Source organism: Ischnura elegans, chromosome 12, assembly GCF_921293095.1.
Source record: "Ischnura elegans chromosome 12, ioIscEleg1.1, whole genome shotgun sequence".
Taxonomy (NCBI): domain Eukaryota; kingdom Metazoa; phylum Arthropoda; class Insecta; order Odonata; family Coenagrionidae; genus Ischnura; species Ischnura elegans.
Window position 1 is genome coordinate 21421191 of NC_060257.1, and position 19188 is coordinate 21440378.

Here is a 19188-nt window from a genome sequence, read left to right on the forward strand (position 1 = left end):
TCTATTTAGAGGTTAGTACAATTTGTTTTAAAAAAATGGCAAACTACGATTTTCCAATGGACGGTTGACGTAATTTTTGCCCGTAGCTAACGCCTGGCGTAATACTACGACTATAGCACGCAAAGTTGATATCGACCAGTTTCGTAGCTGTGCGACATCTTCAGGTGCTAATACAGGAAAGCAGATCACTACACTGGCCGATATTAAAATTATTTATGTGAAATTACAAGGCTTTTTGATTCAACATTAAACAATTTCACGAACTAACGCCTCAAACTATCCATGTATTTCGGAAATGGAGGATCATTGGAGAGGATATAATTTAGTCTTTGTCTCCTGAGCATACCATAGGTGGGTGAGGAGAATGGGATACGGAGGAGACTTTTTGTATGGATGTAAGCAAGTACTTAGCAGGGACTGGATGATGGAAACAGTGTTAGAGGGTAGAATGTTAGGTAAACGTGGGAGAGGAAGAAAGATAGTAACATTTTTTGATGGGGGACTAGATAGGGGAATTCCCAGCAGTAAGGGGGTCCGAACAAAATTATCATTTCATCTAGTGTAAATTGGATACCCAATAGAATGCAAACATTCTATTGGGTATCCTATAGCCCTTCCCAGCCCCTCTCTGGATCTGCCACAAAAAAGGAAGAGGCTTTATTATGAATAAAAACTTTTGGGCTATGTCGCCGCGTCAATTCTTGGGTGGCCCCAACGTTTCCCGACCGATGCTGGTCGCTTTTTCATGGGATTCGTCAGTCGGGAAACGATGGAGCCACCCAACGCCAAGAATTGACGCGGCGATATAGCCCAAAAACTTTTATTCATAATAACGAGCACCCGCGAAAGTTTTAACGAAGAATTATGAGTAAGCCTTATTGTAAATCGAAGGGGGTAGCCCATGAAAGGAGGGGATACTGCCAGAATACTTCTTAAATACTCCATGGAAACCTACCTTAATCGGTAGAATATTAAATTAATATGAAACCGCGAGTTCCCGAGCCCTGCCTTGCATAACTGAAGGCCCTTTCTAAGTACCAAAATGAATTCAATGCTCGAAGAAGCCGTTGACATGGTCTAGAGATGTTGTGCTCCACCAAAGTGTCCTTCATATGTGTCAGTCAGCGCGATATCATTGTTTATCATGCGAGTTTCCAAGCCCTGTCTTGCATAACTGAAGGTCCTTTCGGGGTACCAAAGTGAATTCAATGCTCGATTAAGCCGCTGACGTGGTCTAGAGATGTTGTGCTCCACCAAAGCCTCCTGTATATGTGTCAGTCGTACGCTCCGTCGGCGGTGCCTTCGGTGCACAAGTGAAAGGGGAAAACACTCACCGGGGATTGCCCTTAGTTCTGCGCGCGCACTGCTTCTGCGCGGGTGGAAAGGGGATTTCGGAAGGGCGGGAAAGGCGGACGGCGAGGTCGCAACTCCCGCTGGAGTGTGCAGACAGTCTCCGTGGTGTAGTGTGCGACGTGAGACCGACGAGGAATAGTTCGAACGCTGGATTTACCGCCGCCGCTGTGCCCGGGCCGCCGGAGGAGGTGACCTTCTCCAAGCGATCGTGTCGGACGGAGGGAAAGCCCAAAGGGTTCCGCGGGCACGACCGCCGACGTTGCTGCAGAGAGGGACCGGAGTGTTAGCGACGTGGTGAAGGGGAAAACGGTTCTTCACGGCTGAGCGAGATTGTGAGTACGTGCTCAGCACTTGGTGGCTGCGAGTTATCCACTTTTGGTGCAGCTGTGTTGTTACGTTGATTGACATGCCATTCAAAGTGATTACCGCGTAGCTACTAAATCCCAGTGAATTTAGACCTACCTCCTATCAGGGCCGGATCAAAGGGGGGACCCAAAGGGCCCGGGTCCTGGACCACTCACAAAGAATCAGCCTTCCGCCAATATGGTGGTAAATCTCACAAAATCGGAAGAAAAAAAAACAGAAAAAAACCAACGTGTATGAGGGGGCTCGAAGTGAAGCTGTTTTTTTTTCTGTTAACATGCTGTCGTCAACTCTGACTTATATGCAGATTGCCAAAAATTGTGTTACTTGCATTTCCTGTTATTACGTTAGAAATTGCAACATCTAGAAACAGCGGGCCTACCGCAGATGCGCCGACTCCATGGGGCCTGAGGGGACCCGAGCCCCCCAAAAATATGTTATTGGGGGGAAGAAAAGATGTCAGGCTTGTCGATTTTCCCGGAGTGTCGAGTTATAGAGAGTCAAGTTTTAAGGGTTCTAATGTTGATCATATGACTCTTCTAAAATGCTTTAAAAAACTTTAAAACCCACCATTTATCGAATGAGTCGAATATCGAATATCCTGAGGAAACACCCTCAGTATGGGCCCCCCAAATATTTTTTTTATCAGTCGGCAGCCCTGGCCTCCCGGCTTCCCACCACAATGGGCCCCGGGTCACCCGCGTGTTAAATCCGGCCCTGCCAAAACCAGGGGTGTCCGGGGGAAATTTTTTTGAAAATCAGGGCACTAAATAGAGGGTTTTAGACTAATTTTGACACTTTTCATAATCGAAAAAACTTGATTTGAATGATGCAAATTCATGACTTATCAATTTTTTTTATGATGAAGCACAGCGTTTGCGTTTTTATTGTGTATTAATCAAAACATATATATTTTTTTGCGCCATAAATTGTTTTTATATTTCATTTCGTACGGTGGGTCACTCCCACCAAAATGGGGCCCGGGCCTCCCACATCCTTAATTCGGCCCTGCCTGCTATCACAAAATACCCATGTAGTATTGCCTATACCCGATGCATCTATTACATAAAGAATAGCATTAAAAGGAATTTCGTCCGTACAACTAAACAGCGTAAACTAAAAAAACCGTAGTGACTGTAAAATAAATTATTACATATATTATACAACAAATATGAAGTGAAGCATAATATACACTACATATAGACTCCCTAATCGTCAAGATTCAGTTTAGCACCCTTAATTACTTACTCTGAAGAGCAAGAGTAATACCTGAATTAAAATCCGTGTTTGCCAGGGTATGATCAGACTTTTTAAACCTTTAATTTCAAGTAGATTAAGGTCAACATGAATTTGAACATTTTTCGCAGTATTTCTAAGATAAAATTTTTTTATGCATTGGATATATGCTGATTATGGCAGCAGCTTACTCTGTGTACCCTGAAAAGTTCATGATAGTTGTGTGAGTTATAAATGAGTAAAAATACTGCGGCAGAGGGAGTATTGCGTCCTCTAAACATTTTTATGGCCACACTGTGCCTGTCATAATCACTGGCAATAGAGCGACTAAATCCCAGTGGATTTATAATGCCACGGGTGACCGGGACTAATTGTGTAGACATGGTTCGTGAACCAAGTGGTCATAATGATCGCAGTAATTCAAACCAGTGTAAAATTTAATCGTAAACTGAATAAAATGTAAAGGAAAGTGCGATATTCTTCAAAAACTGCTAAGTGCGTACAGCCAGCAATACCCAGATGTTAAGCGAATTAGGTGTGGAGCCTCTAAAGAGACTTGGAGGCTGCGCGCTGGGCTTAGATTGCTTGAACAATTGAGAATAGTTATCTTCAACAGCGACACGTAGAGCATAATATTAGAACCCCATTATACACATTACTATGCCCGGCAGAAGCGATAAATTAAGAGAAATATTTTGCCGAGCGGATAAATATCGATACTTCCACTGCACAAATGCTCAAAAATCGCCCACCGAATCAAATCCTCTCATCTAGTAGCCCCAGTAGTACTAGATGAGCTGATTTGATTCGGTGAGCGATTGATGAGCGTTTGTGTAGTGGAGGTATCGATATATGAATCGGTTGTTCCCGAGAACCATAAAGTACTTTAACAAATTCGTCGTAATTTTGTTTGAGCAATTTATGTATGAAAAGCAGACAATTTATGTATGTATTTATGTGTCGCTCTTAAAACCAGACAATTTATGTATGCAAATGCTTTTCATACATAAATTGTCTGGTTGCTGATGTCCAAACACTCCCTGCCACACGCCGTAGGCGGCTTGCGGGGTTGTATTAAGAAATTTCATTTTGATTTATTTCCAATGACACTTCCGCTTGTCATACATTCCTAGTACTGAAATCCTATTATTGGTGTAATGCAAACCTCCACTTTTCTCTATCCCAAGTTATTCATTTTACCTCTCTGAGGCATTCTTCCCTATATCCTTCTTTATCTGTCCAATTACTTGTCCCTTGGTCTACTCCTGGGGACTATTACATAAATTTTTCCTTCCATTGTATATCCCACGCAACTGCTTTGTCTCATTAATTCGCCAATTACCGTGTTCTTCTTTGGCGTATATTGGTCCATACTGTCCTTTCTCCTCTTATTATTTTATATACCTCCACATTTCTCACCAGTTACGAATATAGATAATCTTTTTGGGGAGGGCCAATAACAATTATAAGTTATTAGTAATCACAATAGATGTTTACATTAGTTTTTGTTGCCTCAATTTAAAATAAATAAAAGATTGTATCACTTTTCCACAAAATATTTTTACTGCGTAGGGCGCGTTTCGGCTCACAGAGCCATCATCTGGTACAAGACACTGCAAAACACTTTAAATATGTCTGACTTCCACCAATTAAACCCGGAATCTGTTGAGCAATATTTAGAAAGTAAATAAAAATAAATAATAAGTAGGTTGATTCTAAAAATAGGTCCTATTGCTTTAAAAAGGTTGAACCTAGTGCATGATTGACACCAAACGGAATTGGTTTATTCGTGAATTTCAAAATTACCGACGTAAGTAAGAAATTCGGGCATGCACAAATTGCCTCTAGCTACAAGCCCTTGCCGGTATTACAAACAGAATCCCGAGACTACTGGTATTAACATTTTACCACTATTTTCTCACGCGCATTATGTTTATATTTATTCAGGTTAACTATTTTTTTCCATTTCCATTATATTTTCTCACGCGCATTATGTTTATATTTATTCAGGTTAACTATTTTTTTCCGTTTCGGGGGTGCGGGTCCGGGGCGACTGGGCTCTTCCCTCATATTTTCACTTATATTATTGTATCTTCAGCATCAGTGGGGTTACTAAGAATATGCTTTGGGGGGATGAAGGGGTACGAGAGGGGTATTCCCCCAGGCAACGGAAGGTCTGGGAAACTTTTTGAAAACTGACATGCCCGGAAATACATTTTACATCATTTTGGCCCTAAAAATTTAACTATTTGCAGATGCAGTTATCATTCGTCAAAACTAGGCAATAGTTTTAAATATTTTTTTTATTTGTCTAAGGTTTGGGGGGGGGGGGATCTATCCCCTCATCCCCCCCATAATGTGCCACTGTTCAGAATCCTCTTCCACGTCTCGAAAGCCTCTATTCTTCTCTGATCACTTTATCCGATGGTCCAATTTTCAAAACCATAGAGTGCCACTATCCACAAGAATGATTTCACGTATTGCTTCCTGGTCTCCAGTCTTATACTGCCGCGTGTCTTGGACCAATAATTCGCAACTGAAAAAAAAGCGTTGGCGACGAAGTTAAATTTTTATTAAACGCCAAGACGATTAACGTTTTAAAATTCTCGCTGCCCTGAGGAAGGGATAATTAGATAATCCCTGCGCGCAGCTAATGACTGTAATTAATCAGTATGTCCCTCTAAAGGTTTGTTTAAAACACTACTAAGGGTGCGTCCATTAATTATGTGAGGTGATTTTGGCGATTTTTAGACCCTCCTCTCCCCCCTTAGTGAGATATCGTTAGATGTGACTCGACGCTCTCCTCCTCCCTCTAATCTCACGTGAGATTGTTCAAAATACGTATTTGCAGTGTAAATACTTCATTCTATGCTTCATTTCGTTGGGTCTAAAAAAAGACATTTGTTTCATTATTTTTATTTGAGTCATCAACTTATACGCGAAAGGATTACATCGCGCCTAAGTTGATGACGGGTCGTCAGTTTTCATCGCGAATGGCTCGAGAAATCAGTGACGAATCAAAAAACGGAAATTATCTGTCTTGGTTCATCAAACAATTTCAATCGACAATTAAAAAAATGTGAACGATGCCATGTCAACTATAATAAATGGTTAGACCCACGCGAGTGCGAGAATAGTCCATATAAATGGTAATAATAGGAAAAATGACCAAAGTTTTTAGAAAATACAAAAAGCCAGTAGCCATTTTTTCCAATCACACACACTCTCGAATCTTCCAATAAGAAATTATCATTCGCGTGGATCGAGATTCGAGGTAGAATAACCCAAATTCGTGCTGAGTGCTTTTTCGGTGTTACTAAATATAAGTTATTTGAGTTACTCGGGCTTACCCTTCCCTTCAAAATATTCATGTAGGTTATTTGATGGCCTAATTAATCATGGCGAATAATTCGTTCTCTCTGGGATACGAATAGTACATTGATTTTTTTTCAGTTTTATTTGAAAGCAAACTCGCGTGGGAATGATATTACCACTATCCAATTAATCCAATGAAGTTATTCAACTCTTCTGCTGATAAGAAGGAGTATTACGTAAGCAATTTTTTGGCCATTTTTGACTTCTTACCCTTTTAAGCAAAAATAAGTATTCCCCAATACTCAAAAATAAGTAAAGTCGCTACGCTCTCCTCATAGGAATACTTATGAGATACTTGAACTTCCCCTGAGCTGCACTAGAGAAAAATTAAAGGTCAAGTCTTCAATTAGAATCCAGCTTGATTGATCGTCTTTTTCTTAGAGGAGTTTCTGAGTTGAAATGTAGGGCAATAGCTGATGAAAATAAGGAAAAATACATCTTAAATTTTATAAAAAATAAGTTTTTAAGTCAACATCGTTTGTTAAAACGAAAGCGTCAATGAGTCTGAATATAATTTTTATTTTCTTATTTTGAATGTTATTGGAAAAAGTGCTTTATATTGGTTTTCATAGCAGGTCATTAATTTTGCATGAGGAACTTTTTTATGGACAAATTTTCATCAAGAACAAAATTAGGTGGTGTCCATTATTCTTTTTCCCTTCCACAACCAGTTATAGTCTAAACCGATGCATATATAAGCCTATATAAATGAGAGTCATGGGAAAGAATGGATTTTATTCCACTATTTTCAATTCAAAGATAATCTTATTGGGACATGCCCTAATTTCACTCGTATATACGATGAATGAATTCCATTCGCATTTCATTCAAATGACCTTGCGCAAGTTCCTTCTCCAGGTCCGACAGAAACGATAAATTAAGAGAGATATTTTGCCGAACGGATAGGTATGGGATAGTGGCGTAGCCATTGGGGGGAGAGGGTTGCGGGGGTCCTGACCCTCCCCCCAATATAAAAACACAATTATTTTCAAAATAATAAAAAAATCATGAATTCACAAAATATATTTTTTTGATTATGAAAAGTGTTAAAATTATTTTAAAACCCATTTCTAGTACCCTGATTTTTAAAATTTTTCCCCCCTGGTTTTGGACCCACCCCGAATGAAATTCCTGGCTACGCCACTGGTATGGGAATTTGTTTTTCCACCGAAAAATAAATGCCTTAAGTAAATCCTAGGCGTAATTTCGTTAAAGCATATTCTTTTTATTTGTAAACGGCTATTGTCCTAACACCCCCTGCCACTCGCCTATTTAAGCGGCTTGCGGGGTAGTATGTAGATATACACGAAGTTCATTCAGGGTGTCCAACGGCTTTTAGATAGCCCTGCCGTGGACATTGAATGGGTGGTAAGTTTGAAGTAAAAAAATAGTATTTTTGATGCAGTAATGAGGATGACAGGGGTTAGGAAGGTGTTAGGCCTAGCTTCCTTAAAGGATAAGGAGGAATTGAGTCGTTTGAAGGAAAGGTTAAGAAACAAAGCAAGGCCGAAGCGAGCTGGAGGAGATCGGGGGGTAGAGCCCCCTCCGAAATGTTCTGGAGTGCCCCCCTCTCGATTGGCCCAAAAGTATGAGGATTATTATCTTAGGATTAAAAAAAAGTGCTTTATGAAAGCTATGGGCAAGAGAAAATTGTGATTTACTGCAAAAATATTTGAAAGCGTGATGGCATGCTGGAGTTTCTTGAGGTGTGGGCAAGGTTGGGTGAGCATACAGGGGCGGTCTGGGGTGATTGGGGACCCTCGGCTGGGACTCATGGGGCCCTCCTCCTCATTCCGGCCCCCCCGGAAATTTTTAGGAAATTGAATGCCTGGAAATCGAATTTGACGCTATTCTAGCTATTAAAAAAAATAAAAACTAGTTAAAAGTTATGAAAAATACTATTTCACAGCTTATGAACAGTAATAATGCATTATGTTTCTATTAACCATTTAGTGAATTTGTTCCATGTAATTGCACTGTTATCTAAAAAATCTAAAAAATAACCTTTTCGAATAGCCCTTTCAAATAAGCGCCAGGTTCTCTTTAATCTCCTAACACCTTTATTATGTTTATTTTACATGATATTTTCTCACTTGGTATGTTGTAAATGAAGATACTAATGAAAACGTAGAGCTTTGTAATTACAAATAAACTTTGGTTCTAGGAATCTCATTCATTTTCTGTAACACCTTTCATATTGATACACTTCACGATAGACGCGAGAGTTGTGGGGGCCCCTTCAGCTCGCGGCCCTCGGCGATTGCCGACCAGCCGACCTGGCCAGACCGCCCCTGTGTGTATACCTCCTCCCTTCCCTAGGGTTATTTTATTACTACGACCCTGAAAGAAAGGCGGAACGATTAAGGGCAGTGAGGAAGAGACAGTGTTTGGGGTCAAGGATTCTGTACCCTCGCAGCAATATTGCTGTAGTAATTTCTTGAATAGAGTCAGTTACTTAAATTACTTTTCATAAATTGCAATTCATTCAAATTGACCTCGTAAAAATCGTTTAGGATGGCAGGGAATAGAACCTGGATCTCCCACAAGCCAAAGTGCACCCGGTAACAGAAACTAGTACCGATGACATACAATTATCGTCAATTATAATTGACGATAACTTGAATGGCCTTTGATGTTTAAAGGTCAATGAAAAGGCCGAAAATTGGTATTTCTTGGATCATTGGAAGTTGTCGATCCACAAATGAAAAGACGACTTCGTTGACTTCCACTGATTTATTTTCTTGGTACGACATGTGTTGATCCACAGAGGGTATTTTCAAGTACAAAAATTTTGAATTTTAATCAAGCTTATATACTTGAAGCTTATAATCAAGCTCCCCATCCCCTTGAAGCTTATATACAAGCTTGAAGGGGATGGGGAGAGAGTGGAAAGATTGGGTGTTAGGGGGGGAAAGGATTGGGTTAAAAACCCCAAATGAAGGTTACACTGATGATTGGGGAAAAAACCAACCGTTAGAGGACGGCGCTGGTGAGGAGAAGGGATGGGTTACAGGGAGAGGTTGGTTGACTAGGAAGGGTTTTCCCCTGAGTTGGCATTAAGGAAGAGAAATTCCACCATCTCTCTATCCCCTTCAAGGAGTATATATGCTTGCTAAAATAAATCAGTAAAAGTCAACGAAGTCGTCTTTTCGTTTGTGAATATCAGCTTCCACATAGTTGAGCCTTATACCACTGAACGTATAGTTGTCGATATCGAGGCTCTATCGAACTCTAGTTTTGACCCCTAACGATAATGACTATAGGCAAATCCTGACGGTAGGTCAGTTTCCTGCACCTGCTGTGATTTTTTCCCTGTGAGATGTAGTGTAGACGTAGTGGGTAGAGATGTTATCTGGTGATCATAGAGTCCCTGGTTCAAATTACGGTTGAAGCCTTCCAAAAGCCTCACATTAAAATAGTGCGAGGTGGCCTATGGAAATAAATTGGTCCTTCACTCTGGTTTCGTCACCCGTGGCTTAGTCTCGGTTGAGCTCTACACTTTCCTGTTTATATAAAACTTCAGAATAATATAAAGACTGAGTTAGTGACAGTTAAAATCCGATGTATTTGATACCGAAGGCTGGTATGCTCTGTTCATTTTCATAAATAATTTCTCCTAAATATGGAGCCCAAAAACTAAGAGCGTGCTTTACTTGGGAGCCTCATGTAGTAAGAATAAAAGGTTGAAGATTATTGTATTCTAAATTCCTCATGTAGGTGAAATATTTGTCGTAACTCTATTTGTCACCCCTATGTGTATTATTTTCCACAATATTATGGTGAAGATTTAGGTTCTCCAATTTTATTGGGCATTGAAATCTCCAGCAGTTACTCAATATCTTCTGAGTCATTATTATGTTCCTCTCGCTTTTGCTTCTCGAATTCATTGCTATGGTTTAAGCGTATAGGAATTTTGTGGCCCAAAAAATTACAATAGAATGCATTTATTTAAGTTGTAGGACACGAAGTGCCTTGAAAATATTACAAGGAGAAAATACATCAAGTACGTAAAAAGAAACATTACAGCGGTCTCTTTGCAAGTAAGTAAAGCATGAACTAAATACTTGTGCAAAAAACTGTCATAGCAACAATAATATTTGTTGCTTTATGCTGAGACGCATGGAGATATATTTATTAATATTATTTTTATTCATTAACTTATAAGTTAAAAAACTAAGGGGTGAGGTTGTGCAGGTAACTGAGAGGTAAGGGTTAGGTTATAGTTAACCACCACCTAACCCTAACCTGCCCTAAACCCCTACCCCTCACTACCTTCTCCTTTATTTTATTATATTAGGCTATGAGAAGTGCTCATATTTCCGGAAATTTTACCTTGATCATTTTTCAATGTATCGAAACCATTGTCAGTAACAATAAAACTGCGTGCGGAAGTAATCGAGTTGAAATTTCTACCCGATAACATTACTCAATACTTCCTTTTCGAAATAGGTAATGAAATTTCGATTTCACCTTTTAAAAATCTTGCGAAGAATATGATCCTAACCTATTCTTTCCGGGCGTGAGGTGAAATTACCTGATTTGCAGGCTATCGATAAACATCTTATCGGTTCACTACGCCAGCAAATGTGTTCAAACTGTGCTCAATAGCGTGAGATATTTTTACAATGTCTGTAATGCACGTTTTTACTCTTATCGTTCTTATCGGTCATCTTCGCAGAAGTGTGCAATAAATCTCATCGCTTCAATTCTTTGACTTGTTATCGATTTATATCTTGAGTGAGTCTTGCTTTATTCGATAGACGGTTATCTTATGATTGAGGACATTATATCTCGCTTTGAAAGAGCAATTCATGGCCTTAAAAGAAAAAGTTGGCGACTTGCGGGGTAATACGATGGTTTTATATCACAGTCGATATCGTTTTTAAAAAGACGGGTCACTTTTAATCCAGTAGAAGATTAGCAGCGCTCGGTTGCATTGTCTGCGAAACGTTCTGAAGAAATATGGACCGACACGGAGTAAATCCCGGAAGAGTTACATTTTCAATCATATCAACCCGCGGAAACCTTCATCCTGATAGTCGAGTATATTTTATATCTACAGGCCCAGATCCATGAACTCCTATTCAAAACGTGTTCCGTATTTTTATACTATTTTTCATCCCTCATCTATCTTACACCATCTCCATCATAATTTCCCCCCTACTCCTCGCACCATCTACCACCCTTTGTTATTTGATAATTCTGTTGAATATTATTTTTTCATTGTTGTTTATATTTTCCTTATTATTAGTTAACTGTTTTCTTTGCTATAATGACTCATTTTAATAGGCCTTACACTCTCTAGGACTGCATTAAATAAATAAATTATCGAATGGTCAATTTTTGACGATTTTATCCTAATCTTTCACTTTTTCAACATTATAAAGAATGCTAGATACGGACGAAAAAGCTAGGACAACAATTCAATTAATGGTACTTATGTACTTATCTTAATAAGGGAATGGTACATCCAAGGGGTCTCATAGAGGAGGCCCAATTCCATCCGAAAGAAGGTCGATTTATGTAGCCACTTGCGCATTTTAATCTGTTTTCAAAAATGTCCGCGGCGCGGTGATGAGTGCAATACGGTCAACTTTTTTCCAATAATTTGCAGTATAATGTTTGTCATTACGAGGAATAGCATAGAAAAGTTATGAATTTGATAGATCACATCATCATGTGTGTACATTTCGGTTAATAACCCATATTTCCCCGTGAAACTCGGATCAATTTGTCCGTCAGCGACACGAGTGGCGACTTTTGAAAACGAATTTAAAAAGCGCGGTGGCTGACAACATTTATAGGCCGACTTGAGGAACCTCTTTTTTTATATTCGTGGGTACATCGTTTACATCAGCTTCCATAACGGATGGCAGAAGACGATCGAATTAACAAGCGGCTTAGTGGCATGAAAGAAAATTCCGCTTCCGACTTCCTTTTCAAACCTTGATAATGGCATTAATATTGTCAGAGCCGTAGTTGGTGATAAATTTTCAATAAGGAACGTACAAAGTGAACTTTATTATCTGTAGTAACTTAAAATATTTCATCAGAATCGCCCTCGCTTTTTCATGGATTTTGGATTAATTTTAAGTGACTTCAATCAAAATTTTATTTATTAATGAAATCTAATAAAATACATAAAATACGGCTAGAAAAAAATATAAAATTGGTTTTTGGCCTTCTCTTTTTTTATTTTTGTCTACTTGGCAACACGAGTAATGTTAACGTGGAGGTGGGCGCTAGAGGTAATGAGTTAAAAGTTAGCAATGTGTCGAAAATACTTAAATTGCACGACTAGTTTCAATTTTTTTTTAAATCTTCTTAATGAATCAATATTTTTAGAATTCCTGGTGATCAGGCCTCAAGTATTAGCTCTATATTAGCTGATCAGACCTCTGTGTTAGCTCAAGAAGATCGTAGAAGTGAGGAAGTAGGTAAGTAGGACCGAGAGCCTGAGGAAGGCCGGAAGACTTTCTTCCATCTGCGGCGGTCCCCGCGCGCCGAACCACCGAACAATGATGAAATGCACGATCAATCTCTTCCGACTAAGATAACCTTTCCCCCTCCACTCTCACTCTCGGAGGCTGGATGAGTGACGCAACGCGGAGCTGGAGTGAGGAGCGAGGGAAAATCACATCTCTCGACTCGCGGATTGTTTTCTATCGATAGGTCCGCATGGAAATGTCACTCTCGTGGATATTCTGAAATACCTTATTTCCTCAATACCACGCGTACTTCATAATTTTATTTTTATTTATTTTTTTGATTTATTGAAAACCAAAATTCACTAACTCATTACTAACTATGTGGTATTCCATTGTAAGTTTTCTTGAAAATTGCGCTATCCCCACCTTCCCCTTCTACTTATTTTTTAAAAAGCGCGACCCGGGTTTCGATGAATAAATAAATAAAATATTCATTTTAAATTCGCTCCTATGGCAGTTGCATAATAAGTGTTTAGCAAAATTTCTCTTTTCACCTTTGTTATTTTTGCTAACAAAGATGAAAAAAGTGATTTTGCTAAACACTTAATATGCAACTGCCATAGGGGCGATTTTAAAATTATGCAATGACCGCCATGAATTGGACTCGAGAGAGTAGTTAGAAATTTAAAAAATTATTGAAAGTCAGGACAGAACTCTTATAAATCAATATCTTTACCCATCCTTTTCCCCAATTCTGGCGTCCGTTTTAAAACTCATCGGGTAACTAGGTAGCAAGAACAAGATAAATAGATCATAATTTGCGCCTGAAGATGATGATAATTCATCGAAACCCTGGTAGCGCTATTTAAAAAAGAAGAGGTATAAGTATTAGTGTAATTTCCAAGATAACTTATTTAAAACCCACGCTTACAGCAACATTGTCAGTTTACAGTGGCTCAATTTCAAGCACATATTTCAAATATAACGAGAAAGAAATGCATGAAATGTATTAAGGTTTATTTGAGAGGTCGTCCATTAAACAGACGAGGTGACTTTTGTTCCCATATTCCCCTTTTATTTATGTATTTATATATTTTATTTATTTTTTCCAACGTCATCGTACACAGCACTTAAAGCCTTTACAACGGAGGATTAACAATATACAACATAAACATTCATGCCCTGGAGAGGTATCAGCTAACCTGGTGAGATTCGAACCCGCGACCTACGGTTTAGCAGGCATGGACTTTACCCCACTGCCACCGAGGCCGGCAAGAAGAGACATCGTGAGATTTGGCTATATCTCTATAATCTCACGTAAAATTGTTCAAAATGCATATTTTCAGTGTAAATACGTTAATCTATGCTTAATTGCGTTGAAAAATTAAAAAAATAATTTTGTTTAATTTTAATATTTAGTATTAGTTAAGAATAGCATTTAAGATTACTAATACCGTAGTCTAGAATCACATTTTACATTGCTTCTTGCGGAAAAAATTTACGTGATAATTGCCATTTCCCCCACGTGAGATTAAGTGAGAAACGGCTATACCCCCTCCTCTCCCTAACGCCTCACGTAATTAATGGATGCCCCTAGTGGCGTAATGAGGGGGCTCCGTAACCCCCCCCAAAAAAAAATTTCAAGACAATTACTTTCCTTCATAAAATAAAACAAAATATTTAAAAATCATGAATTAACAAAAGATTTCTTTGTAAAATGCAGTTTTTCCGACTCTGAAAAGTGTTAAAATTAGTTTAAAAGCCTCTACTTTGTACCCTGTTTTTAAAAAATTTCCACTCCTGGTTTTGGGCCACACACCCCCCAGAAGCGTGCGATAATAGTTTATTAGTGCTGAAATATATTGGTAATTTAACAAATCCCTACAAAAATATTCATTTTAGCCGGATAATCATGGCACAAATAAAAATTAGGCTTGTCCTCAGACTTTTATTAGCAAATAAATGCTACAATTGAAGTCAAATCACGTTAATTAGATTAAAATGGACCCTTAATCAAAAATACATTGGGATTGATTTATCCACATACTCTGTTCCTTTATTTCGCTTTTTAACCTCGAAGGTTGTCGCAAACTATTTATAATGGTGGATGCGAAAAGTATTGTCTATTATTCTTGCAATTAAGAAATTTTCTCCTTGATCTATTGAATTATTTTTATAAATTTTGAAAGGAGTTTATATTATTTTTATTCAAAAATTATCCCTCGAAGCGTATGAATAGTTGTTTAATTGAACATTCTAACCTAGCCTTTTGCTTCAATTTAGACTTATAATTTGTCTTTGTAAAATAGTGCCATAAAAATCTTTCCCCATATGTTTTTATAATATCTATACCTTTATTAATGTGTGTTTTTCCCTATTTACAGATATCCTCAATGCAGCTTCCAGAGGATGCTGAAGCCCATAAAAACAAGGGCATATTACAACTGTGACAATGAAGCCAGGACTACAGGGCTTTTATCCAGGGAATTCTAAATGGATCACTAGGAGCAGTTGTATATGGCAAAAAATCATCCGAAATGAGTGCATGAAATTGATCCAGCGAAGTTCTCTCTAGACTTGCAGATAGACTGAGGTTACTTGAATTTTTTGAAAGAAATTCCGAATGAGGTTTTCGTGACATCAGAGAAAGAAGTGGTCACTTCGATTCTGGAACAGGTGTTGTGATTGTAAAATCAGGAGCTCGTCGGCTTCAGCAAACGAAGCCGATTTCTTTGGATTTCGGAAGTGAACCACATCCCCGTGTCAGACCTCAACTGGAGGCCTAGATCATCCTATCTAGAGCTGAGTACTTGATGCAAGCAGCGACGTGAGTCCTGCCTGCGACCGTTCTAACAGTACTTCGTGTAAGTTCTCTCGTTTTCTGCAACTGACTGATGTGATATTAACGTGTTGTGAGTGGTGACTAGGGCAGAAAAGTGTTCATCCCGTAGTAGAAATCAAAGGAAACGGATCAAAAGGATCATTTGGGAAATCAGATACTAAGTGCTCATTTTCACCAGTATTTGCCATGACATCTGAACACCTTATCTACAAAGGAGCAGTGGATAACACAACTGACTTGTAATCTTCTAAATTACGAATAGTCGGAAAGAAAGTATATGAGTGACTCTTTCGCGTGCGTGAGGTAAGATGTGATGTATTTATTTCACTAGTGGCATGAATAATAATATGGAAATAGTGTTTTACAAATCTATGAAATAATAATGGCATAGATAGTGTGAGTTCTCGTTCCGAGTGAAAGTGATTTGACACATGACACCAACCAATATCTTTCCGACCTCCAACCAAAGACCATAAATCACACAAGTCGCAATTTTGCGTTCGATAAATAGGCTCACTTGAATTATCTCAATTCTATGCTTCATAGAGAGATAGGTCATTGCCTTAGCTGCTCCCACGTAACACTTCAAGGATACTGAAGTGCCCAGACTGGCTCTTAGCTGAGGAGACAGCCCCTCTGAATCAGTTTATCCTGTGCCTCATTTGGTGACGATGGCCCGTCCGTCTTCAGAGGCCATCTATGTGGTTCGCGTGGTTAGCCGCGGAGGCGCTGGGGAAGGGACGCTACCCTCGGAGCGCCGCTACTCGGCCACGACCGTTGGGGGAATAGCCCTCGTGCACTTCGCCCTCTCCGCCACCTTGATGCTCCTCTTCGCACTTCACGCTGCCTTCACCCCACCGGCGGACGAGGCAAAGGCCGAAGATTACGAAGCCGAGCTGTCTCAGCTTGCCACGCTCAGCTCCTACTCCTGGGCTGTCGCGTCTTTCTGTATCCTCCTAGGCCCCACCGTCACGGGCATACTCTCTTGGAAGCGCTGGTACGTCGAGTCCAACCTCAGAAGATTCCTGGCCGCCTCCGGTGTCGCCCTGGTCGCAGCCGTCGCTTCCACCGCTCTCACCTCCGCCGCCATCATTCTGATCCCGAAACCACGTGGCGGCCACGTGGTCGACGCGGGCGCCGAACGTAATGCCGCCATGTTGTCCTCCATCGCGCTGAACGCTGCCGTGGCCTCCGCGCTGGAAGTCCTGGCGTGCTTGGCATCGCTGAAAGTGGCGTGGTCCGGGATAAACCGGAAGGAGGGAGAGGAGGACACCGGAACCGGAAAGAAGGATCCGGAGCGTGTCCAGGCGCCGGAAGGACCGCTCCCTAGGACGGTACCCGCGCCTGATATCGTCCCTTGCGAGAGTTCGCGAGAGTACGAGGAGAGGATGCGACGGTTCGTGGCGGACGGTGGAAGGGTGGTGGTCGATCCTGTGGAAACGATAGGAAGATGAATGTCGATTTATCGATTCACCTGAAGACCTAAGCCATGCGCTTTCTTGCTGGCCATTGCATCGTTGTTTGCCGTTATTATTCCGGCGTGCATAATGAGTGACGTCGATACCGATGCTTAATTGAAAGGATTTATGCTTAAATGACGACTTTCAAGAAGACGACTTAAATGACGACTTGAGAAGATTTTATTGAATAAAATTTGTTGCCTCAGTGCCTGCTATTCCTGTGGTCGTAGAGCCCAGTGTAATCTTGGCAATTCTTTATTTAGAGCTTGGGTGTGAGGATGTATAAGTTGAAAGGATGAATTCCTGAATGACGACCTGCAAGCGGTGCTAGTGGTTTTTGTGGAGGATTTATCAAGTGCTCCATCATTTTCACTGGCCTTGATTCTTGCTATTCTTGTGGTCGCAGGGTTGAGACCCACGTGGGTGTATCTTGCATATGAGTGCGGGTGTGCCGTGTTGGTTTCTGCTACCGAGAGATTTAATAACAATTCGGAGGCGTTCTTAAATCATAAATGATATAAGAACTCGCTGCAGAGAAATGTTGCAAAATGTCAAAAATCAAATCCGGTATTCCTTTGTTAGTAAATGTGGACGAACAGCAGGTTATGAAGAACCAGAATTGACGATAAGTACTTTTTGTATGGAATGCTTATGGCAAATGTAATCGATGGAAATGGATGTCCAAATGCGTTTGTTGGATTAAGTATGATTCTGGTATGTTTACAAGGGATCTGTCTGGCTATGTTTTGTTCTCTTGTTGCACAAGCTAAGGATGTGATAGAACCGCACGTCTACAAGGTTATTGCTAGAGGTAGGCACTTGATTATGAACCGTGTGAAGTCTAAAAATGGATATGGAAATCATGTCTAAATAACTTAAGTTGCTGTCTTAGTTGGCTTTAAAGCCCTTGTGAATTAACTTTGGAAATATCAAAGCTAGCTTTCCGTCTTATTATCTGTGTGAGCTATATTCAGTGAAAATGGTTCACTCCGGAATACCTTACTTCAAATTTATGCATCAGAATTAATTGATTCTATCCAAGTAATTTTCTGGTGTCCTTGTCTTTATGGGATGAACCATATATTCCGCTGAGAGGGTTTAAGATCTCAGGTACTTGTGCAAGATGTTCTCATATTTCAAGAACTGGGTGATGGTCAGTATCGTCAATAAACTATTCTGTGTTCAGGCATTGGCGGATCCATGGGGGCTAAGGGGTCTATAGCCTCCCCCATTGGGTTGAAACACACTAGGCAAAAAAACGAATTTTTTGGAGACTACCACTTTGTACAAAAGTATTTAGTTATATTGTCCAATATATTTACTTTAACGAATTGAAATACAAATTAGCTCTAAAAATAGGGCCTATTTACACGCCTTTGGTGTGTTACAACCAGTCGCAGATCAAGAAAGAGGCTATAGCCCCCCTCGGGAATCTAATTTACACTAAAAAATCCTGTTACATCCTGGTTACATCCATTACGGTAATTTTGCTCGGACCCCCTCTGCATCACGATGTAGGGTTCCTTTCTGGGCTTTGAGAGTTGCTGATCGGACGGCCTCCATTTTTTCCATTGAGAAGCGATTTAAGGTAACCATATAAGGGAAACACGGCTTAACGTCCCATGTGACGGATGGAGTGCCTGCCAAAAAGCAATCCAGCTGTGAGATGGGTAATCTCTGATAGGTAGATATTTTGAGGTGACCAACAGTTTCGCCATAGGGAAGGATGAGTGGAGGGAAACCCAGCGTGGGTATTAGCCTGCCTATAACGAATGGCGACACGGAGACCACGGCTGAACGTCCCATGTGACGGACGGAGTGCTTACCAAAAAGCAATCAAGCTGTGAGATGGGTAATCTCTGAATATGCTCTGCCACTGCAGGGATATGAACCCTGGTCCACGAGGTGGGAGACCAGCACTATGACATCACCACCTCACCAATCCGTATCTCGATACTATATTGCATCTCATCGGCACTTTTATATCACTCATATTTTATTTCCATCATTTCGTGGAAATGGTAACAGTGCACTAAAATAGTTCATATCAATCCTTAAAACTCGCCAATAACAGTCAATTCCACGAAGAAAGCTAGTAGAGATAATGGGACTATTATCTGCAATTCCCAGC

At 40.2% G+C, this 19188-nt stretch overlaps 1 protein-coding gene across 1 annotated transcript; it reads left to right on the forward strand.

Annotated features, from left to right (window-relative positions):
- Positions 1-1474: 1474 nt before the first annotated feature.
- Positions 1475-17344, forward strand: LOC124169322. Its single transcript, XM_046547907.1, has 2 exons — positions 1475-1685; positions 15140-17344. The coding sequence occupies exon 2, from the start codon at positions 16269-16271 to the stop codon at positions 17049-17051; it is 783 nt and encodes a 260-aa protein (XP_046403863.1). The 5' UTR covers positions 1475-1685; positions 15140-16268; the 3' UTR covers positions 17052-17344.
- The last annotated feature ends 1844 nt before the right edge of the window (positions 17345-19188 follow it).